Source organism: Cololabis saira, chromosome 21 (assembly GCF_033807715.1).
Source record: "Cololabis saira isolate AMF1-May2022 chromosome 21, fColSai1.1, whole genome shotgun sequence".
NCBI classification, from domain to species: domain Eukaryota; kingdom Metazoa; phylum Chordata; class Actinopteri; order Beloniformes; family Belonidae; genus Cololabis; species Cololabis saira.
The window spans coordinates 22193444-22219447 of NC_084607.1; the positions used below are offsets into that span (position 1 = coordinate 22193444).

General features: G+C 40.6%; 1 protein-coding gene across 1 annotated transcript; it reads right to left on the minus strand.

The window, feature by feature from the left end:
* Positions 1-14560: 14560 nt before the first annotated feature.
* On the minus strand, positions 14561-25524 carry LOC133422290 (somatostatin receptor type 5-like). Its single transcript, XM_061712239.1, has 4 exons — positions 25229-25524; positions 20443-21167; positions 20017-20355; positions 14561-15988 (listed from the first exon to the last, which is right to left on the minus strand). Exons 2-4 carry the CDS (start codon positions 21139-21141, stop codon positions 15914-15916), a joined length of 1113 nt encoding a protein of 370 aa, XP_061568223.1. The 5' UTR covers positions 21142-21167; positions 25229-25524; the 3' UTR covers positions 14561-15913.
* Positions 25525-26004: the final 480 nt, after the last annotated feature.

A 26004-nucleotide genomic window follows, 5' to 3' on the forward strand; every position in this document is an offset into this window, starting at 1 on the left:
TTAATCCTTCATCCTCTGTGGAGAAGAAACATCAACATGTATCCAGTTAGATCCAGTTAGAGCAGCCAGCTTCCAGCAATGAAAAACAGATGGCCAGTCTCCGTTACCCTTAATATGACCAAGTCTCAGCGGTTACACGGATCTACCCGCTTTCCTGTTCACAGAACTGGCCTCAATGTATTCTGTGGGAACACATACAAGGAAATACGAGCGACTGCTCTGGAGGCCTCACTCACGCATTGCATTTTCAACCATCCACCTAGTCGCTGATGGATCATCTAATCTTAATGACCTCTCCATTGAATACACAGGCTTCCTGAGAGATTGCTGGCGGCACTTCAATAAATGTAATTTCAGCAGAGACAACACGATGACTGACACTATGAGTTATGCTTTCACTGCCCCTACTTGGAAGTGAACTTTGTTTTTAGACGGGTGCTGTATGTTTGGGAACAAACCAATCACTCTTGATTTTTAGTGGAGAGAATATGACTGATGCCTATTTTAAACTGTTAGATGGACCATCACAAATGCACCGCAAGGATTAGTGGATTAAAACTTGCTGAAAGCGATTTTAATAACAGATTAATTATTTTTTTAGCAAAATCCATGCAGTAAAAATACATTTGGGAATGCTGAGTAAAATGGAAATGAAATCAGTATGTGATGACTTGCAAATAATCTTATTTAAAATTAAATTGGTGTTAAAATCACTTTTGGACCTAACAGTTTATTTTATGTTCAACATTTTATAGGTTGTGTTTTTTATTTTATTTAGTTAGTAAAATTAACTAATTGTAACTAAATAAAATAAAAAAGACAACCTATAAATTGTTGAACATAAAATAAACTGTTAGGTCCAAAAGTGATTTCAAATTTAAACACCAACAGATGTATGTGATTTACCACTTAGTAATTATAATATTTTCAAGTAAAGTACCTGCATTTTTAGTGTCTAAAGAGCATTTTGACAAAGAAACATAATTGTAAATAAAATCAGGATCTTTAATACTTGAGTGAAATTTGTTTTTGTGGTCATTCTGGAACTTTGGAGAAAGGAATTGTCACCAAATTATGAGCTTCTTCCATGGAGAGTCTCTCTTAGACCGTCCATACAACGACCTTTATCTGCTGCTTGTTTGTAGATCTTTCTGCTTTTGGTTTGTGTTCAGTCACTAAACATCGTGATCTATTTGATTGAAATCAGGCAACTTACTTGGCCATTGAAGAGGAGTCAATATCTTTCCATGAAAAAGGTCTGAAGTTTGATTTTTCGATATGTTTAGAGTCATTCTGCACTACGAGGCTCTGACCTGTCATTACATTGCCTCCACCATGTTTGACGTATTATGTGGTTTGCTTTGGACCTCGAACTGTTCCTTATCTTGGTTTAATCTCTCCATGCAGAACATGGGAAGCTTTTATTTATTTATTTGTTTTCTGGCAAAAGTCTGATCCGGCTCTTTCTTGTTCTCAGACTTTGCCTCTAATTTTACATTCATAAAGACTTTTCTTGATTATAGATTTTGACAGTGTTACAAGTTTTTGCGATCACTTTAACAGATTGATTTTTAAGGATAATGATGATACTGCACTTGGATTTAGAGGTCACAGGACTTTATAGGATTAGCTCCAGTCAAACAGCTGCCAAATGCCAACTCAATACCTGATACCATCGTCAGTCAGGTGACTGATACATCTCACATCTCACCAGGTCAAAAAACAAAACAAAATCTAATGTTGACAAAAGACTGTAATGACCCACGGGAGGGAGGGCGGGTCTGTGATTTATATGTTTTGAGTGTCCAAACAACAGCATGAAAACCGGAAATTCCTCACTAGTCGTTCAAACAGGTGAGCCCACTTGGATGAGACGTAAAACATCTTCAAGAAAAGCAGCTTCTTCAACTTTTTAACAGATTCTAAAGGTATTTGGAAGCTGAGAAGAAAATTGGCCTCGATATTGAAAGTAAAAATATAGCTGAAACCTATATGTTTATTTAACCAATGAAAATAAATACACAATAAAATGTGCTTTAATGCTTCGAGGCAATTTGGGGTTGTTATTAAAAGGCTGCCTTCCTCCAACTTTTCTGGTATGACAGTTTAGTCCTTTAATAAAATAATCCACTTGAGGATGTCACTGATTGACGGCTCCTGGAGCTGAGATGGCTGTTTAGTGAATGTGTGCCGTTATAAAAAGAGACAGCTGGGGAATGTCAGCTGTGGTGATGCTGCAACCTTTTTCTGGTGTCTAGGTAATGGATCATTATGTCAACTGTCTGTCAGCATCTTATTAAGACGCACACACACACACACACACACACACACACACACACACACACACACACACACACACACACACACACACACACACACACACACACACACACACACACACACACACACACACACACACACACACACACATACACACACACACAGACATGGTGAGATTAATTTAAGAGCACTGGCGAGGAATTTAGCTCAGTGTTTATATTCCAATGGACGGCTAGTGTCATCAGGGGAGAATTCCTGTGGGAATATCCAAGATTAGACTTCCTCAAAGCTGTCACAGCTTCACCTCACTGGCTCCGTGAGTCAACAAACTCACAGGGCTAGCACAATGACAGCACCATGGCCTTATCCTGGTGACACAATAGGATTTTGAAAAAGCTCTGCACACTGCCCAGTGTGGCTCATCCCCCCAACTCCCACAAAAAAAGGTATCAAAGATGTACTTAAAACATCAATGATTAAGATTTGATATCACAGGTATTGTTCCACAATAATTTTCAGTTTTTTTATTGTTGATTGATAATGAAAGTCCAATGTATTACCCACAAAAGGAAAAGAAAAGCTTCCATTAGCTGGGAAATTTTCCATTCTTTGCATATCTTTTGGGAAAGTGCAAACAGGCTCTCTGCTTATCATATTTGACCTTTTTTAATCATTTCGGACAGGCTGAGGCGCACCCTGCTGCTCATCTCCTCACACTCCGTTGTATTCATTTTTACAAAGAGTTGCTTAAATATCAAACAAGCAAAGGCGAGGAAACAAACAACCCATGTGAGGAAAATGCCACTTTGTCGGTGCAAACCTCCAGCATGTAACATCCGATGATGGACAGACAGTTTGTGAACTAATACAGAGCCTGACTGTCCTAAAATCGTTATCATCACTGAGCTAGTCTCACAGTCGTGAGTCCAAACTTTCCCAGTTGTGACTCAAGACAAGGCGAGAACAGAGAAAATAGCTGATAGATGTACTGATTGCACACATGTAGCTTTAATTATGCTGTGACAAACTAAATGACACCGTGCATATATCTTGGGTGTATTTTCCTCGAGCTCTAATCTCTCATACTTTATTGAAATGACAGAGGCATTCAGCCTTTCCCCGCGGCAGAGGGTGAAAAAAAGACATGTGGGGTGGAGAAGGGCACAGCTCTCAGTTTTAATTAAGCACACAAGGCAAATCACTCCTCCTTCTTTTCTTTTTATAATCTCCTCCGTGCGACTCGCTCCTCTGTGTACAACTCAAACACTCTGCAACCTGCAAGAGAGAGTGAGTTCATGTTCCTTGAATTTCAATGCAATTCTGAAAACAATGCAGAAGTTTGTTTAGGGTTGGTCTGTGATTGACTTGTGTCGCTGTTAGCTACACTAATGATCTGAGGTCAAGATCAGTAAGGTCCATCCATCCATCCATTATCTATACCCGCTTTATCCTTTGCAGGGTCACAGGGGTCTGCTGGAGCCTATCCCAGCTCATTTTAGGTGAGAGGCAGGGGTTACACCCTGGACAGGTCACAGGGCCACATATATAGACAAACAACCAGACACACTCACACTCACACCTACGGGCAATTCAGAATCAATTAACCTACTATGCATGTTTTTGGACTGTGGGAGGAAGACGGAGTACCTGGAGGGAACCCACGCAAGCATGGGGAGAACATGCAAACTCCACACAGAAAGACCCGCCGGGCCTGGGAGTCGGACTAGGAACCTTCTTGCTGTGAGGCAACAGTGCTAACCACTAAGCCACCGTGTCGCCCCGTCAGTAAGGTCAGTCATTCTTTAATGTCTGCAGGCAATACCTGGCATTCATTCAGGTGCACTGTTTACTAAAATTGGACATTTCAGGCAAAAGAGAATATCACCTAAATCGAAAACTGGAAGCTGATTCCATGAGAGAGAAGCCTGATAAATACTTTGCTTTTGGAAACTCTTGGAGTCACATCATAAATTAATTTATACATGGTATATTTTGTTGCTCATTTACCCCATGTTATTGTCCTATCCTAAACCAAATCATCCTCATCAAGCCGAAATATTTTCTACAGCAGCAATAAAAACCCATGTGGTTATGTGTCCAACAAAACTCCAGTGTCTCACCCTGTCAAAACTACAATATTCCCTACTTTAACCTCTAATTGCTCCATGTGTAATGCCCTATGCAATAACACAGTTTCCCCTATGCGAGCTGGAAATTTTGGCATTTGTGATTTAAAGAAGACATTTCCAATAGGTGTAATGATCACTTGGCTTTCCTGTGAATGTCAGAAGACGTTGTTTCAAAAGGGTTTGTCAGTTTCACATTGTCATCAGACTCCTTTTTGTTCTAGTCAGCAAAATTTGGCATGCAAAGAGAATGAGCCGAGCTGGTGAGCGACATAAGTATAGTATCTGTTACAGTTTTTCACTATTGCTTAAACACATTTCACGATACTGCCCTCACTTTTCACAAAACTCTAAACACAAAACACTTTTCTAAAGCTACGTACACTAAACCTCACAGTTTCTTTTCAAAACCAACCCATCACACCAAAACAGTTGCTCATATGCTCAAAAACCAACCCATCACACCAAAACAGTTGCTCATATGCTCAAAAACCAACCCATCACACCAAAACAGTTGCTCATATGCTCAAAAACCAACCCATCACACCAAAACAGTTGCTCATATGCTCAAAAACCAACCCATCACACCAAAACAGATGCTCATATGCACAAAAACCAACCCATCACACCAAAACAAATGCTCATATGCTCAAAAGCAAACTCTGACACCAAAATACCACTTAAGGCTTGCAGAAATGTAAACACTACTGAGCATCATTAACCACATTACCAAAAAAATTTAAAACACAATTTTCACAGTGTGAGACTGTTCTTTTTACAGTTTCACAACTGCCAGGATGCATTTGAGCAACCCTTATTTATTCTCAAATATGTTTTGGGCATTTACTATAGATTTGTGCATTTCATGGGAATAGTTACATAATGCAGAAAATGCAGTAATATCACAACTCAATGCAAAAATTAGTACCGTAAACTCCATAGAGGATCCATTACACACAATAGATACAGTACAGTAACAATTGAGAACACAATGTTCAGGGTGGTATTTCTTTTATTACAGTACGTTTGAAAATTGACACAGTATGTTGTATGTTGACACCGAAATCATGGGGCGTCATCACGTCGGGCTGGGTCGGGCCACAGGACCTCATCAACGTCACAGGCAATATTGTCCATAGCCAAACAACGTGGGAAGAATGCCCTGGCATGCCACACCCAGCCTTGGAACACCTCCACAGCCACATCATCACAGGCCAGGTCCATAGCCCTGAGAAGGTTCTCTCTGGTGTAAGGTTGGCGGTCATAGACCTTCCACCGCCATGATGAGAAGAACTCCTCTATTGGGTTTAGGAACGGAGAGTAGGGTGGCAGACATACACTAATGAATTGCTGATTGATGTTACAGTTTTTCACAATTGTTTAAACACATTTCCTGATAGACTACCTCACTTTCTCAAAACTCTAAACACAAATTACAAAACTCACACACAAAATGCAAAATCCTACACTTCTCTTGCAAAAGCACACTCTACCCTCAAAACAGTGTTAACTCTTCACTAAATGGTATTTCCTTCTCAAATGCCAAACACATCTGACACGAACTCCTCTTCTCCTGTCTTGATCATCTATTTTTGTTTTTGAGGCTTCAGCAAACTGCACTGACTTATATAGGTGTGGTCACATCATTTGCAATAGGTGTTTTCAATTATGAGTAGTTGTGTTTACTGATTGACACCAGGTATGTTCATTGTGTTCAAGTTTTGCTGATTGTGGGTAGCATTTTGCATCACATGAGCTTCACAATGCATATTGGAGCAGAGTTATATGCAAAATGTGTTTTAGCACGGTAAAATGTGTTTAGAGTTTTGAGAAAAAGGGGATGGGTTTTGTGAACAGTGTCTACAGGTGAATTGTGTTTGTGGTTGTGGCAAAAGGGGGGTAGTTTTACTAAATGTGTTTAGGCAACTGGTCATTTGGTTTAGAGTACTGGGTTTTGTGTTTTGGCAATAGAGAAAAACTGTAAATAAGAGTATGCCAGGTTATTCAGCACTCCAGGATGCTGATGGTAGAACCTGGATCTAAGTACAGGCTGGCTGTCTTTTTGACCTTTGTTGAGGAATATATTTTATTAATAGTTGGTCTCATATCCTGGATATATGTTAGTAGAGAGTACTTTCTTTCATATGTTTTGTTTTAAATTGTTTTCATATAGTTTTTGTCATGCTGGTGGTATTAGAGTCGGTCTTGATTACAACTAGTCAAAGATGTTGTTACTTGTCCCCTGGATGCAGTTACCTGCAGAGAGCTCGCTGCACTGGCCGAGGTGGTGGCCTGGCAGTAATCTATCATGATACTCTCAAGCTGTCTCCTCTGTCTCTACCTGAAGTGTCCTCTTTTGAATATCTGGCCTTCAAATCAAAACCTCCATCCAAGATCAATACTGTACTAATTTACTGGCTGCCCAAACCATATCCATCTTTCATCACAGAAACTCATGACCTTCTCACCTCCTTCTGCTCTCTATCCTCCAATGATATTATACTGGGTGATATGAACATTCATATTGTTAACCCCCCCCCCCCTGGCAGCTGATTTCCTTCATGTGTTGGACTGTCTCAACCTCACACAGCATGTTGATGCCCCCACACACTTTAGACCTGGTCATCTCAGACTCCCCCTCCATCAAAAATCTGGCAGTATATGACCTGGGTGTCTCTGATCACAGCATTATTTCCATGGACATTTCCTGCTCATCCCACCTCCCCCAGCCTAAACGCGATATTCATTTGCGCAATTTAAAAAACATCAACCCTGCCATTTTGCATTCTGACCTCCGAATGCTGGCCTCAGTCAACCTTCCATCAGTTACGGAATCGGTTGAACACTACAACCATTCTCTTCGCTGCTTCCTGGATGTACATGCCCCTCTCAAAACAAGGACTGTGTCTTTCTCCCGCACTGCCCCCTTGTTCACGAATGAACTGCGCAGGATGAAAGCTGCTGGCCGTGCCATTGAAAGGCGTGTTAAATCATCTGGCCTGGTGGTACACAAGCTGGCCTACAAAGACCATCAGAAGGCCTACGCAGCAGCCCTCGACCTTTCAGCGGCTTTTGATACTGTTGACCACTATATCCTCCTAAGCCGTCTACACACCGACATTAGTCTCCATCACTCCACACTGGACTGGTTCACCTCTTACCTTGCTGAGAGGACGGAGTACGTCAGCCTGGGATCTTCCAAGTTCCAAACAGCCCCTGTTACGTGTGGTGTCCCCCAAGGATCTGTCCTAGGACCTCTCCTCTTTATTTTGTACATGCTGCCCCTGGGTCGTGTCATCAGCCGACACGGCATCTCTTTTCACTGATGACACTCAGCTGTACCTTCGAACTGACTCCAACCTACGTTCCACCCCAGTCCTCTCATCATCACCTACTCAAGCCCTTTCCAACTGCCTAAAGGAGATTAGGGCGTGGACGAGTCACAACTTCCTTCAATTGAAGAGTTTCAAAACCGAAGCCATACAAATTGGCACCCCTCACACCCCTCCAGTCATCCCCCATAACCACCATCTCCTTCTCCGGTCAAGACATCCCCCTCTCTACCTCTGTTACCAACCTCGGTGTGAAGTTGGACCCACAACTTACCTTTATAAACCACATCAAACATCTGTACAAAACTTGCTTTTTCCACATAAAGAACATATCTAAACTCCGCCCCTTCCACACTTTCTCTGATGCAGAAAAACTCGTCCACGCCCTGATCTCCTCCAGGCTCGACTACTGTAACAGCCTGCTCATCGGTATCCCCAACAAACACCTCCAGAAACTTCAATTCATTCAGAACTGTGCTGCCCGAACTCTGATGAAAACTCGCAAATACGACCATATCACCCCTATTCTCCAGAACCTACACCCGCTTCCCATAACCTCAAGAATCCAATACAAGATTGCCCTCATCACCAACCTCTGCATCTACAGCAATGCCTCTCAATACCTCAAAGACCTCCTTACCCCTCACTCATCCACCCGTAACCTCCGGTCACAAAACACCAACCTCTTCTATCAGCCCCGCACACGACTCCACTCCATGGGAGACCGAGCCTTCTGCTCCGCTGCCCCCCACATCTGGAACTCCCTCCCTGAACACTTACGTCAACCCCAGTCTGTGGACACTTTTAAAAAGGGGCTTAAAACTTTTTTGTTCAGGAAGGCTTTCCCTGGTCTTTTATGGATGTTTCTATTGTCTCTGTGCTTTTATGCTTTTATTTCAGTTTTTTTTATGTGTCTTGATTTTATTCCTTTTTGTTTATTTTGTTTGCTGGTTTCTGTAGCACTTATTTTTTGAAAATTATTTTATGAAAAGTACTTTACAAATAAAATGTATTATTATTAAATGTATTATTGTGGACCTTGAAAGAAACTTACAAAAGTTTCCAAAGTTTACAAAACACTGCAAAAACAGCATCTACCTTTATCCTTCCAGCCATCGGCCTTACCCGCCTCATTGTGTTCAGTGTTGCAGGGGCGGGTGGTGTGCTGGGGTCTATCCCAGAAGTCAGTGTTGGCGAGGCGTGCCACTCCATCACAGACACAAACAATCGTCCATTCTCACAATCACTCCTGTGGTCAGTTTAGAATCACCATCAACCTATCTTTGTGGGAACCCATTACTCACCTACACCTTTCTCCAATGGTTTGGTCCAGCTACACCCACTGTGACTGGCCTCGGCCTGAAAGCAGCAGTCAGAGGGTGGCATGTTCTACTGGAGGTCCCCTAGTCCTTGTTTAAGCTCTGGCAGCACCATGATGTTAGTTTGGTAGCAACATCTGAGATGAGGATAGACGGATTTGATCTGATTTTGATCTCAGCAAATATAACTATATAATGTGGACACTTTTAGGTTTCTGGGATCCACAATTTCAAGGGATCTGAAGTGGTCCTTCCACACAGACACTGTCTGCAAAAAGGCCCAGCAGAGGTTGTGCTTCTTGAGATAGCTCAGAGAGTTTAATCAGCCCCGGGAGCTGATCCCTCTTTACTCTGCTATCATCCAGTCTGTCCTGTGCTCTTCCATCATTGTTTGGTTTGGGGTTTGTATCTGCCACCAAACAGGACAGTACTGCAACAGACAGTTAGGTTTGCAGAAAAATAATCAGGGCTGACCTTTGCTCCATCCAGGACTTGTATTGGTCCGGGGCCAGGAAACAGGCGAGGAACATTTCTGCAGACCCCCCCCCACACACCGCGCATAAACTTTTGAAACTTCACCCATCTACAGTAGTTGTCTAATATGTCATTTCCACTAGTACTTACTTGGCTCTGCTCCGCTCAACCACTCCATTTTAAGGGTTTTCCACTAGGTGATAGTTCCGGTTAGTACATCCTTTTTTCACACCTACTTTGCTTGGGTTGTAACGGAGCTGATTCAGGCCGAAAATGCAACGTTAAAAGGATGCAGGTCACTGATTGACCAGAGAGAAACTTCTTTGATGACTTTTGAGAGCAACTCCTTCACACCCACCACACTTAAAAACCAAAACAGCCACCACAACATTTACTGTAAAGCTAAACTTTGACTTTAGTTAGTATTGTAGGCTAGCGTAAGCTAAGCCAGCTGAGCTAAGATATCACACAGATATCACTGCCTGTTTGTCTATTTTTAGATCTACTGGGGTAGGGCAATGTTAGGTCCTACCAACAACATGCCGTGCAGCAAGACGAGGAAGAGGCTTCAAAAGCACGCTTCAGAACCCCTATGGGACATTTATAGACAGTTCATAGTGATGTCAATCCCCTCTGAACTGCAGCTCTATCTGTGGGTGCAATGTTGGTTATAATCAAAGCAAAGCAGCCTCTGCTGAAACATGGTCTGGTCATCAATCTAATCTGTCTTCAGACTTCAAGAGATGACACAACAATCGATACAGCGCTTCACCTGCTCACCTCTACTCTGAAATCCTGGGCCACTGATCATCTTCTGGATGCCAATGGCTAAATCAAACTTTAAGCAAAGCAGGTTTAGTGAAAACTCTGAGTCTGTTAACCCTGAAATGAGGGAAACTCTGAGTTTTCCGTTTCACAAAGGGAGGTAACTCAAACCAGAGAAAGAGAGGTAACTCTAGCCTGTTTCACAAAGAGAGGTAACTTAAGCTCTCGGTCAGTTACTGTAGTAACAGACGCTCTGAACCTAACCTGGTCGGGACCAGGTTTATTTCAACGAACCTGGAGTTTTTCTGTGTCTCCGCCTCTTTCAGAGCATTAAAATTATCATTAAAAACAGAGTCAGTATATATATTAGAAGTCCATTGTCACGAACATGGCCTGTCCTTTTGATGAAGACCCAATTGATGAAGGTGCAGAATTAATGCGCAGATAATTAAATATTCGTCGGGAGATGGTTATCGCGTAATACATTACATAGTCTCATTACAGGCAAAGCAATATATGTTAATCCTTTATTTGTTATAATTTTGATGATTGAATTGTTTAATGATTTCATAATATATTCTAATTTTTTGAGATTTTTTATTTGGGGTTTTCATAAACTGTGAGTCATAATCATCAAAATTATAACAAATAAAGGCTTGAAATATCTCACTTTGCATGTAGTGGGAAATCATTTTTGTTTCACCTTAAGTTGAATGTCCTACGAATGAAGTTTTGCAATATATTCACATTTTCCGACCTCCACCTGTATATTATTACATAAATAAATAAGAGCATAATATGTGTCTGTATTGGTTCAATACGGAACGCAACTTTTAATTCCCAATTACAGAACAATTCCGTATTTTAAGGGACGGGTGGCAAGCCTACATAAACCTGTCCAAGCCATAAAAGGAGTTCCACAGGATTGCAGGTGAATGATGTAGAGATCTGTTACTGTAAATTAATTTTATATTATTCTGTGCTGCAGTGTTACTTTTTTTTCGAAAAACATGTTCAAATTCGCCGTATGCGCGCATAAAAATCTCTAATTCCATTCGGGTGAAAAAGGACACGGCATGAAGTATGTGGATCTGTCGATCTTCAGATGCAAACTAATGTTTCCTCAAAAGGATTTTGTAAATTGAAATGTTAAATAAAGTAAAAAAAAAAAAAAAGAAAAAGTAGGTGGATCTTTTGTTGTTGTTGTTGCCATGGTGAATCGTCGAATCGGGGCTCAATTGATGCTGGCTTTTTATAGTTGTGGTGCACGCGCTTAACAGCAGGTGAAACTACTTAGAGTTGAGTAAATTTACTCAAATCCGCTGTTCTGGAAACGAAAACTCAGAGTTTCCGATCTCAGAGTAGATCAACTAAAAGTTCAGGATTAGACTCAGAGTTTGTTGAACCTGCTTTGTGAAACGGACCCAAGGACTCATTAGTTAAAAATCCAGGAAAAAACCTGTGCATTACCGTTACAGCTTTGTGCTGCATCCATTAATAGTAGTTTGACCTTTAGAATAATTAACCTCGCCATCGCTTTTGTATACTCATTATCCTCATTTATCCGAGCGCCAGTGTGTGACAAAGGGGATTTAGTATAGCCACAGGCAGGACGTGAAGAAAAAAATAACAGTCTATCACAGCTAATAGCAACTTCTTAATCAGATGTACCATGAAAGCTCTTCATTGCACTTTCAGATAAGAGGGAAACCGTCAAATTATGTTTTAAGCAAATTTAGGTTAATAAATACGCTCATTTATGATTTATACCACTTTAACTCGCTCTTTTTTCTATTTGCTGATGATACTGTTTTCTCTTTTGATGTTGAATGATGGAACAATGCAGCATGACCACAAACAGCGAAGAAACCCAGAAGCTGCTGATTACACACTGTGTTTTTACACCAACAACGTGACACAAAAATCAGGTTGTCAGCAAACAAGCTGGTAATAGGGGCTGAACAAGACAGCAGAAAGTTAAAGCATACTGGAGAGAGATGACAGCACTGGGAAAAAAGACATTACAATATATACAATATATATATAAATATCAATTGCCAGTATGGAAATATCGTATGTGTGTATATACTGTATATATACACACACACACAATATTTCCATACTGGCAACTGCATCTGTGATTTTGCTGGCCTTGTCTGTTTCATGTCAAGGGGCTGCTTATGAACAGCTGTTGCACACGCGTCTTTTCCTCGAGCCAGTGATTGACATGTCGGGGTGATGCCGTCAATGTGCGTTAGCATATTTGATGTATTGCCAGTAGCACCTCATAGAAACAATGCCAACAGATGGTCTTTGTCCGGTCCACCACACGTTCCATCCCGTTATATTGCAAGTGCTCCTATACGTGTGATTTAAACAAAGCCTATCTCCACACTCTCCATTTTTCCTTTGCCACTGTTGCTGTTTCTTTCATAATATCGGTTGCTGGCAGCTTTCAGGCTCATTACCGCCAACTGGATTGACGTGAGGACTCAACTTTTTTAAATACTTACTCAGACATATTCGTCGTTTGACTGCGTGCACCTAGACAGCAGTGGTGCCAATAGTAGTTATAGCACATGGAGCTGTGTCCTTCTGGGAGAGAACCACATCAGAGAGCTTGGTCCAAAACAGCACCATCCTAGGAACAGCAAAAACCCTACACAGAACACTCAAGTCCCAGGCCCCTGGTAGAGGAACACAATTCAGAGCTGCCTTAATCCTTCGTTGGACAGATTCAACAAGGTACTGCGAACAATCCTCAGAGAATTTGGTCCATATTGAAATGATCACGCATCACGCAGTTGCTGCACATTTGTCGGCTGCACATCCTTGATGGGAATCTCCCTTTCCGCCTCATCCCAAAGGTGCTCTATCGGATTGAGATCTGGTGACTGTGTAGGTCATTTTTAGTTGTGAACTCATCATCGTGTTCAAGAAACCAGTCTGAGATGATTCTTTATGACATGGCGTGTTATCCTGCTGGAAATAGCCATCAGAAGATGGTACACTGTGGTCATAAAGGGATGGACATGGTCAGCAACAATACTCAGGTAGGCTGTGGCGTTGACACAATGCTCAATTGGATATTAATGGGCCCAAAGTGTGCCAGGAAAATATCCCCCACACCATTACACCACCAGCCTGACCCTACCATCCGAATGTCACAGCAGAAATCGAGACTCATCAGACCAGGCAACGTTTTTCCTTCTTCTGTTGTCCAGTTTTGGTGAGCCTGTGTGAATTGTAGCCTCCGTTTCCTGTTTTTAGCTGACATGAGTGGCACCCAGTGTGGTTTTCTGCTGCTGTAGCCCATCCGCCTCAAGGTACATTGTGTGTTCAGAGATGCTCGCCTGCAAACCTCAGTTTTAACGAGTGGTTATTTGAGTTACTGTTGCCTTTCTATCAGCTCGAACCAGTCCGGCCATTCTCCTCTGACCTCTGGCATCAACAAGGCATTTGCGCCCACAGAACTGCCGTTCACTGGATATTTTCTCTTTTCCTGACTATTCTCTGTACATCTTAGAGATGGTTGTGCGTGAAAATCCCAGCAGATCAGCAGTTCCTGAAATACTCAGACCAGCCCATCTGGCACCAACAACCATGCCACTTTCAAAGTCACTTAAATCCTCTTTCTTGCCCATTTTGATTCTGGTTTGAACTGCAGCAGATCGTCTTGACCATGTTTACATGCCTAAATGCATTGAGTTGCTGCCATGGGATTGGCTGATTAGAAATGTGCGTTAAAGAGCAATTGGACATGTGTACTTAATAAAGCGGCCGATGCGAGTATATACATACATACATATATATGTATGTATGTATGTATGTATGTATGTATGTATGTATGTATGTATGTATGTATGTATGTATGTATGTATGTATGTATGTATGTATGTATGTATGTATGTATGTATGTATGTAAATAAATAAAAAGAATGCCAAATAACTAAAATGATAATATAACAGTGGGAATACTTTAAACTGTCTTCCTTCATTTCATTGAGTTTTTCTTCTGTTTTCTGATAATATTTCAAAATGTTTTCCAATGTACTCCACAATTAAAAAGAAAATAATTTTAGTTATGATATACACTTCTTTTTCTTTGAGTCTAGGTAATTACATTCAAGTGTCAATGTGCCATTCTGGTGTTTGTGTTTATAAATCTGTTCTGAAACATAACATTTCAATTTAGCTACACCACAGTGGCAATTAACATAAAATCCTTGACACAGTATAAATTATGAATATGTTAATGTGTTTAATTCAAGCCTGTGTCACTAGATCTGCAGGATGGACATACATGAAGATCTTCCTTGCTTATAAGTATTCATCAAATTCAATTCATTCAATAACATTCAATACCATCAATTTATTTATGTTTTTGTTATATGTCTGAGGGACAAAATTCAGAATGACCCATTATTTTGAAATTCAGTTTTGTCAAAACAATTAAATCCTTTGTTTCCTGCAATTTCACTTCATTTCTCACTTCTAAACTTTTAAACAGACTCACTCACTTTAGATGAACTTGACAAATGGGCTCAAGTTACTACTACGAACATATGGCAGTTTCCACTGTTTACATCACCGCTCCAACAACAGAAATGTGTGGAAAGACAAAATTAGTCCACTATAGAACAATACTTAATACCTGTGCCATTTGAAGACATTTTTCACATCACAAAACATTTGTCCAAACTAATAAGCCAATATACAGCCCTCTAACACGCTTGTTACGTTGAGCAAAAGAACAGCTCGCTCTTTTGGTGCAAATTAAATACTGTAAATGTCCAAATTTAATAATCAGACCATGTCTGACATGAAACAATAGCTGGAGTCATAACTGGGGTGAACATAAGGCCGAGTCCAAACAAAGTCATGGTAACAATGGGTAAAATGACCTGAAAGTAAATTCAGGATAGGGCATATTTTCACAGCATTGAATACTTTCTATCTTATGCTCATTTTACGACCTAAGAGTGATAGTTTTTTAGTAAAACACGAGAAGATCAATACAACTGTGACAGTCATACAGATAAAGGGAGTAACATCAAGGAAATTCATTTGTTCAGTTGAAAACAACAACAACTAAAACAAAAGAAAACCACAATTTTCAATCAGTCATTTACTGTTGAACTGTCTAAAAGGTCCGACTTTACCTACTGTAGATGTATCTTCATGCTGTGAAATGTACATTTTACTGAATATTTAGTCACAGCGACAGGCATCAACCACAAGTGTATAATATAAAGCAAGTTCAGAATGCCAGGTTTCGTTGAAAAAGGATCACATCTAAGAAGAAATTAAAATATGGTCATAAAAACCATTAGAACATTTACAGCAATGTGAAGTCTTGACTTGTTCCTGCAAAGTCATTCTGGTGAAAAGACACATGAAACAAACATAAAAAGATTACTTGTGAAGGCTATGTATAGCTGCTCCTCAAACAGTACATTCCTCTTCTGGTCCTCTCTGCAAATGTCCATGAGAGCCAGGGGTTCAATGCAATAAACACAGGAAGTTTTAAGTTAATATAAAAAGCTTGCAGGTAAAGTGTCCAAGCTCCGTGTTGTGGCAGAGTGGTGTATGTTGGGCCAGCTGGAATACTCAGCGATCACTGGCCATTCATCACAGTCTTTGGGGTAAAAGGCTCACTGTCAGGGTTCCCAATCACGGTCGTCTGAACGGTCTGTGAAAAAAAAATGTAACCATATAAGCAAGTTAGATATATAGTGAGCACAGAAGCAGTAGGAAAATCCGATATGAATGTTTTTTTCTTTTTTTCTTTAAGTGTTTTCATAATATATATATATATATATATATATATATATATATATATATATATATATATATACATAAAATCTTTCATGGCCAGGCACCACCCCCACTACAAGAATTTGTGAAAAGAAGTTCAAACAGATTAACCGGAGCTAGTGTTAGGGGCGACTGTATAGTTCCTTTTAGAAAAAGTGCTTTTAGGCTGCGTCCCAATTGACCCCCTCGCCCTCGTTTTCTTCCCTACCCCTAAATTTTGCGCGTTCCCGTGAAGGTAGTGGTGTCTCAATTCCTCTTTTCACCTAGGGGGAGGGGGCATATCGAGGGCTAGGGGCTGAGAATAGCCCCTTCAAATCGAGGGTTTTCAGATGCTGACTTCGCGAGCGAGGGGGTATGAAAATTTCCCAGAATGCTTTTCGTCGTCATTTGCGGACTGAATCCAAAAAAAAACATGGCGGACATTTCTTAGTGAATAAATCAATATTTTGAGTTAGTTTCTGCAAAAAAATGCGTTTTGATTACATTTCTAGCGACAAATGTATATTTTACTTTCATAATATTCACTCAGTGAATGTACATAATCCCTTTTTTGTCCGCTGTTCGCGAAGAATCGCGCCGGAGTAAAGGCTGTTAGGTTACGCCGTAGGCTAGGTAACCTACGCCGTAGGCTACGTAACCTATGCCGTAGGCTCTGTGTCGATTTGACTCGCTGACCGAAGGCAAACAGGCAGACTCGTCTCAGAATGTGACCGAGGGAGTAGGTAAGCATTTTTTTGTGAGAAATAGAGAGAAATAATCCTGTGACTCGACAGATTTGTTTTGGATGTTTCTGATATAATAGTTTTCAGAAACCACAAAGTAATCCAGCCCGGTATCTGGGTAATTTAAACACTTTCAGATAAAGTTGCCGAAGATCACGCCAGAATAAAGGGATTTATGCTTCCGCGTTACACCAATGCAGAGCCTACAACGTAGGTTACGTAACCTACGGCGAGGGCTCTGCGTCGATGTACGCGGCGACGCGTGCCGTACGCCGTACCCTACGCCGTACCCTACGCCGTACCCTACGCCGTACCCTACGCCGTACCCTACGCCGTACCCTACGCCGTACCCTACGCCGTACCCTACGCCGTACCCTACGCCATACCCTACGCCGTAGGCTCTGCATCGATTTAACGCGGACCCAAGCTCCGGAGCCGACAGACAGAAATCTCGGAATTTCGGAGCAAATTTCTTAACAGGCGTAGCTACAACTGTTAGATTTCATCTATTAAACCAACATCTTCCTAAATTATTTATTTCAGCCAGCGTAATTCTCAACAGAGCTGCAGGTTTCTCTCCCGGGACGACGACGCTTGGTTGACCCAGCGATCACGTCTATTCTCGGGCTGTGAGCTGCTGCTGCTCCCCGGGGGCGGCGGCTCTTCTCATCTCCGAAAACGTCGAGTCAAATTTCTTAATAGGCGTTATTTGGATAAACTGAGCCCAGGTTGGGGATCTTAACGGTAACTTTTAAGCCTGAAAAAATATTAAAACTTAATAAAGTGCCATAACAGCGCTACAGCTGAAATTAAAACAGCTTTTGGCTCTCTGCTTCCTGATCCGGGTAGGGATGAAAACGAGGGGGAGTAGGAGAAATGGGACAGGCACCTGGGCCAAGTGCCCTAGATTTCAAGTGCCCTAAAATCTCCCCCTTCTTTTTTAGGGGGTAGGGAAGAAAAGAAGGGCGAGTGGAGAAAAGAAGGGCGAGTGAAGGGGAATTGGGATTGGGCCTTAGCCAAGCCACTTTTTCGGTTCGTGCCTCTCACACCTGCAATGCAATACCAAGCACGATACGTGAACTTCCAACTGATCTCTTTCACCAAACATTTTAAATCATGGCTATTGGAGGAACAACATTGTTATCACAACCAGGCTTAAACTTGTGTAGTTTGTTTTAATGTTAATTATCTGTTTTAATTTGTACGTACTAGGGCAATGTGCAATGCAACGCACACTTTGTACTGTATGTCCCACAACTTGGATACTCTCAGTACCATAATATTACCATAGCTGGTATTTCATTATTGTAATATGCATTTTTTGTTCAAGTCACTTTAGACTCAAGTCACTTTAAAGGGGTCCTATTATGAAAAACACGTTTTCTCTTGCTTTAACATATATAAAGTGGTCTCCCCTCAGCCTGCCAACTCAGAGAAGGAGGAAAGCAACCAAAAATAATCAAAAGCTTGTTTTAAAGACATCCAAGGCCTGTTTAAAATAGGTATTAGATGCCATAATAGGTCCCCTTTAAGATACAATCCATACTGCTTTTAAATGCTGATAAATATATTTTGCTACTATGTATGTATTATGTTTGTTCCCTTGTTTGATTGTATTGTTTGACTGAATTGTTTTCTGTGGGGACTGCGGATGGAAACTAGCATTTCTGCTAAAACCCAGTGTATTTACACTGCTTAATGTAGTGTTCATTAATATGCATTGTCCCGTCTAAAATAAACTCAATAAACTCATCGGCCTGAGTCAGGCGATGGGGGTATGTGGCAGGGTGGAGGATTGGGCGTGATCAGCTGATTGGGCACAGGTGTGTCCAATCAATCTCTCCTCCCTGCCTGTGCTCTTAAGGAGTGGGCTGATTGTCCTGGAGGGTTCTGTAGAGGGGGATTACACGGAGCTGCCGGAGTTCGAGACGACGGCTGGGGAGTGTGTATGCGTGTATGTACGTGTCTGGTGACGAATAAAGTCAACCATTTCTCCGCTAAACCTGGTGTCCTCATTCTTGTCGGCTGACTCTGGTAGCACAAGTTGGCTACATGATAACAATGTTATTGTTCAAGTCAGATTGTAGCCTGCTTTCACATCCCGTAAACTAAATCTTTGATTGTTTTTCACACTTAAGTGTGTTGGAGCATAAATTCAAACGGGGATTAAGCAAATACAGCATGAATATCAGCGTTTAAATTACAATGATAGATCATTTTACGTCAAAACATTGAATGCGTTTTGCTCTGTTTTTACTACTTTTATTACTTTCCCCGCCCCACCTTTGCTCCTAACTCACCTGTTTAGCCTTCAAATGGAGAAGGAGAAGACATGAGACAAAAAAGAGAAGGAAAAACAGTTTTAAAAGAAAAAAAATACAAAAGCAGACACAGAATAATGAATGAGGTTGTTTTTACAGCATGTATTCTGTCATATACGTTTTAAGACATGGTGCCGCTCATGCATAAAACTATTAAAATGTTTAATCACATCTAGTGATAGAAGTATAAACATAAGCTACTATCAGCACCAGAAGCTTACATGGACAATGTGGTGACATAGGTGCTGTCAACTCCCATATCCACATGCTCGACAAAATTTAAATCATGGACCAAAGAACATGTTTGTACAGTATTTACGAAAAGGTTGGATTACCATGTTAAATGTTATTAACAACATAGAAAATACAGTAGCAGAAATACAACATGCTAAAAAATATTTTTTTTCTTTTTAAATTATGGACCTATTTTGAATTTAATGCCAACGACATGTTTTTATTTTAAAGTTGGAAATGGGGTTGAAGGTGTTGGTGTTGTTGAAGGGGTTGAAGATGTGTTGATGCTTCTGTGCATCAACACATCTTTTAACAGTGCTTAAAGTTTTACAAACTCTTGTAGTTATGTTTGTTTTGACATTATCACCTTAAGCTGGTCGACAATTCGATATCTCGACTATCTTGGCAACTTGTGTCATAATGTCAAACACCATCAATTAAAAACTGTAGGAGGAAGTTACCCATGGCATGTAACACGCACTATCACAAAACATAAATACCGGCTTTGGAACTGTGAGCTGATAGCAAGAGCAAAGGTCGTTTTATGTTTTGGCACAGAGGACACAGAGAGTGTATAGAAGAAAGGAAGTCTGATATCTGACTCAAAAGGTATGATCATGATTTACCTTGGGAGCATTTGTTGTACTCTCCATCAGGGTTGCAGTAGAGGCATCCTTCGGTTTGCAGAAACATAAGGCTTGCTGGAAGCTCTTCTTGAGGTTCTCGGAGAGGAACCCATAGAGGACCGGGTTGGCACAAGAGTTGACATAGGTGAGGATGACCAGAATAAAGTAGACAACGGCATCGGTCTCCGGGATGACATAAACAAGATTGATGAGGTTGGTAGTAAAGAAGGGCAGCCAACAAAGGACAAACACCAGCACGATGATCACCACCATGCGTGTCACCTTACGCTCTGACTTTCGCCGCTTCTTCAGGCCAGCACGCACACCTGCTGACTTCACCTGGAAGTTAAAACATTTTTATGAGATTTTGAGACAACAGTGATACCAAATTAAAAATCTAGAAGGCGGTTTCATGTGTCACATTACCTTGATTACAATGAGCAGGTAGCACAGGATGATGACGACGAGAGGACCAAAGAAACCCATGATAGATGTGTATAGTATGAATGCAGCGGACCACAAATTGGCTGGTTCAGGCCAGCTAACATTGCAGGTGTTGAACGTCTCTTGCACACATGAGAAGATGGTGAGAGGTAGGACCATCAGAAAGGACATGACCCACACTATGCCGCTAAAGATCTTTGCAACCTGAGGCTTCCGCCATTTGGCACTGCGAATGGGATAAACCACAGCAAGGAAACGGTCGATGCTCATCAGTGTCAAGCAAAACGTGGAGGCGAATTGGCTCATGCCATCAGCAGTCATGCAGACTTTGCAGAAGAAATCTCCGTATGGCCAGTAAGAGAGTACACTATTGGTCCCTATGAAGGGGATTCCCAGGATGTAGAGTTCATCTGCCACAGCCAAGTTTAGGATGTACATGTTAGTTACTGTCTTCGTCTTGGCATAGCGGGCCATCACATAGATGGCTAGTGTGTTACCTAGGAATCCCACAATGAAGACAATGGCGTAGATGACAGCAGTAGTTTTACTGAAGGGTACCTCCATGCTTGTATCTGAGATATTGGTGGTGCTGAAGTTGTAACACTGGGGCCAACATATGTTGACACTTGTAGTCACTGACGTCTCATTGTAGTCATTCATGTTGAAAGAGGGAGCGATCATGTCTTCTGTTTTACAGCAGAAAATGTCTTGGTGGAGAAAAAACAAAACAGAAACAAATGGACATTTTTAATACATTATGCTTAATTGCAGCCAGTAATAAGAAAGAGAACAATTCATTGTGTCCTGGGTACTCAAATACTCTGTGAATATGTCTTTCAAAGAATGTGTGTTGTGTCTAACTTTGTGACCATACACATCCAATTGTGTGTGGGTGTGCCCTTGGCAAGTGGCCTATATATACCAGGAGAGAGGAGAAACTTTCCAGTGAATTGCTTGGGCGTGTGGCCAACATGCAATTTATTCTCATGGGAAGTGGAACTTTCTGAGAGGACAATGATTTAACTGGTTTATTATTACCGTCATTTAACTAGACTTCCGTAACAGAGTGACAGAGAGAGCAAAAACCACTAAATGATAAGTGAATCAATATGTGGAGTGCTAATGTACTAATAATGTTGACACTAACACTGTCAAGGTGGCGTACTAGGTCAAATCAGTTTTTGAATTTATTTTGAAACAACACTGTGTATGAGAGTTGCTTTCAAAGACCAAATTCATTGGTGTTTATTTTAGGGGTGTCAAATTAGCACGTTAATTGCGATTAATTAATTACAGGCATATTTGGCACATTATGTTTTTTAATCGCTTAATCTATTTTTTAATCTGTAATTTAACTTTTTCTGTTTGTGAGTTGCCTTTAATGTGAAATTGGTGTTTGTGAGGTGGGCTTGTTGTCAGTCCCACCTTGAAGTGGTCATTGATTGGCTGTTACTGTGTGTGGGCGTGTGTAGCTACACTGGTAGACTCCCATTGTAGCTGGACAGGCATAACGGGGAGGGCGAGAATAGCGGAGGAGTGAAAATGGAGGAGCATGTGAAAGTTGTCGGTCCAGTGAATGGGGAATTTACATTATTAAAAATTCCCCGATGGCAACATTGATAAAGGTAGAGCGAAATGTGTTTTTTTATGGGGACTTTGCTCACCAACGAAGCAGCTCAAGTTTAGCCACATAAACACAAAGCACCCGGTCGCGAGCGCAGCCACCGCTAACGTTAGTATTTAAAGGAAAAGCAATTAATTCGATTAATTAATTACAGATCTTAATTAATTTTTTAATCGCTTGACAGCCCCCCCCCCACTTCCTGTAACTGATGAACCATGCAGACAGAACAATAATGGCAAAGAGAAAACATCCAAAAGCAAGAAAGTTTGAAAAAATAGGCTTCAGAGAACTGAAACAGAGATGCAATATAGGGAATTAAAAGAAGAAAAAATATGTTAGGCAAGTCAAGACAGCATAGAAGAAACTGACTTGTTATGGTTCCTGCTTGTTGCTTTGTTGTCGCACTAATTAGTTAATCTGTCCTCCTACTCAGAAGGCTTTGTATGGAGTTTTCCAGTGTAGCACCTTACATATTGTGTTTACAAAGATAAAAGAAATGTGGTCAAATGTGGTCCACACCACAAGTTTGATCAGATCATACGTGAACATATTCTCTTAGCAGTGTAAACAGAAATGCATCAAGCCACCTACATAACTGTCTTTTGAATAACATACTGATTTGTGAAACAATAGCTTCGTATTAAAGTAAAGCAACCAGAGAGAGCCATAACCTACGAACACAACGCACCATCATAAAATCATGGACTTGTCTACAGTGTTTTTATTTAATAAAAAAAAATAAAAAATAAAAATATATATATATATATATATATATATATATATATATATATATGCTCCCGTCATTTAGGTGATTCCATGGTGCTGGGACCCTGTGTTGTTTTCTCTTGCACTGATATGATTATGATTGAAATTTTAACAGGGGTTTGGATTCAAAGAAGGAAATAATGGCTTTACTGACTCAGTGCACTGAAGCTCTGGATAGTTCCTTTAAATATAGTCGTGCATATTACATCTTAATGTAAACAGAATCAAGTAAATATCCAAATAGTATTTTTTTTACATTTATGCTCACTGTATCTTTCAGGCAAAAGTGAACATTTTGGCTAAAAGCCAAATGTGCCCATTTTATTTAAAATAATGATACAAAATAATGCGAGAAACCATGTTTTGAACAGCACTAAAGGGCATACACTGGCCAAATAACCTACAGTCACTTAACTGATTGTGGGCTGGGGTCCATTTTAGTCCCCACGCCCTGGTGCGTGACATCCTCTCAAGGATAAGGCAGGTGTAGCTAATGGCTGGGTGGTTGGATAACTGTCAGTTGTCAGACGTTGCAACCTGAGGCTATGAAAATGTGTTGCACAAATAAATGGTTTGACGTAAATAATCACTGAACCGCGCTCCAAAACACAGGAGTGACGCGCAGCCCACAGCTTGTTTGTTGAGACAACAAATAGCAGAAGCCCCTGTTCCCTTCAGACTGCCGAGGGCTTGACATTTTTGCCCAATAAACTATAATAGCTCAAAAGCCACATCTTGAGAGTTCGCACTCCGTCTGATTTAATTTCTATGTAACCAATTAAACTTTAAGACTCATGAACCTTTTTATAAACCCACATAAAATTCACACATTCTCCGGGGTAATACATGATGGAAATACGTTATGATAAATACGGAGGCCCCTGGTGACATTGGTGGGAGCTAGTAATGAATGGGGGTGAGATTTTTCTTAGTAATGAAGAAAACTGGCCACAAACCTTTTTTTTAAATCTGCTCATAAGGGACCTCCATATAGGGATATCATTGTTGACCTGACTAAGATTGTGAAACTTTTGAAGGTCTTTGGTTCATACGGAGGTGAAATATATGTTTTTCTTTTCTGGTATATTAAATTAAAATGGCCCTGCGATAGACTGGCGACTTGTCCAGGGTGAACCCCTGCCTCTCGCCTGTAATGAGCTGGGATAGGCTCCAGCAGACCCCCGTGACCCTGCAAAGGATAAAATGGGTATAGAAAATGGATGGATGGATGGATAAATCAAAATGAATTTTTGAGAATTAAAATATAGAAAGTAATAAAATTACTGAAGTTAATACTGAAACCAGTCAGTGGCCTTAAGAAATACTCTTTAAAATGTCAGAAATTTGAAAAACTTCCTCTTCCTCTCCTCAACTCTTTCAACCTCTTCTCTTCTCCTCCCTCCAGAGCTGTTCATAAAAAGGTTGCTATCATATCACAACCAAAATGAAAAAAGTTATCATGAACAAAAACAAACGAACCAACAGATGTTTATAGAATAGATTCCTACAGACACGTCTACTTATTTAATAAAACGTGTATTTTGTATGATATTTTCTCATGCTGCTCTTCACCCTGCTTTCTAAGTTTATATAAAAGACCTGCACTGCATCATATTTTTACTGTAAGTAAAAGCTGTGTTTTTATGAAAGAACTGTCTCATAAAAAATGTCCAGGAGTGACTAAAAATAAAGATGCCAGAAATGAGCTTTCTAAACATTTCTTCCCATCAAAAGCCAGTCCTTGCAGAGGAAGCAGCTACTCCTGACTTACATGCATTTTCTTGGTTTAGGAATAAATAATTAAACAAACAATCACAACACAACTGAGCTACCACTCCTGGCCAGCCCAGAATGAGCTCTCCATCCCTTTCTTTATCTCTCCTATAGTTTTCACAACTGTGGCCAGACTATAACTCCAAGTAATATGAGAGAAATGCTGCTTGTATCAAAGCAAAGATAAATGGAGCCAACAATTACTGGAGGTTTTATATATAAATTCAATGAAACTACTTTTTAACATTTCCTCTATCATGACATGTGAGTCTGTCAGGAAACATTCAAGACTGCAGACACCCAGTGGCATCAATATTATTTTCTTTTTGGGAATAATTACATGTGTGTTGTGCAGAATATCAAGTAAAGTATATATAGTAAATAAAAATGAATTTGACTGTTTAAAAAAACACAAATATAAAACAGACTGTGATCAAGCATGTTCTTTAAGCTCTTTTCAATCACCTCATTAAAGCCTGACCGCGGATTAATTCCTCATTCCCACACATTACCAGCCCCATGGCCACACAATACCATGTAAATCCTAACATTTGTCTCTTGATAGTTATAATTCCTCACGAACACAGAGCAGGTTGAACGACCTACCCGTCTCCACTGTCCAGGAATGGGATGCGCGTCTTCAACGCAGCCTTGGAAACATCCACGTTCACCTGTGTTTTTATCTCCCGTGCTTTGAAAGAGACATCACTTCAACCTCAACCTTTCCTCTTCAGGCTTTTTTTCCAACGAGTTGAGATGTCCATACTGACGCTTTCAAAAGCAGACGCTTTCATACATTTCCCACTATTGTTTTGATCATAGTTCAGTGGTGGGAAAAAAAAAATCCACCGCACGAGGAAATGCGCTCCTGCGCCGATGAGAAGTTAGTCAGTCACGCAGTGACTATGTAGAGAGGGCATTTAAGTGCGCAAAACGTCACCCAGCTTTTGGATGTGAAAATCCCGCCTATGGGAGGTTGCAGTCACCCACAGGTGATGGGGCTACAGTATATCCTGATACGGCTGGAGGAGGAGGGGGGGGGGGGGGGGGGGGGGGCACTGATACAAATATTGTGCTTGATCTACTTTTTGCATGAGATTATTATGTAGATCAAGAAAGGCTAGTCTTTGTATAAACTACTTAATTTTTTGTATGTTAATAATACATTTTGCAAGTACAGTCAACTTAATTGTGTTAATTTTACTTCAAAATTAAGTTGACTTTACTTGCAAATGAATTTTGTACATACTAAAAATTGAATAGTTTATACAAAGACTAGTCTTTCTTGATCTACATAAAAATTTCATGCGAAAAAGTGGCCTTAATTTTTTTAAAGTAGATCAAGCAAGATATTTTTTTTACCGTGGTGTTCTACTTAAACA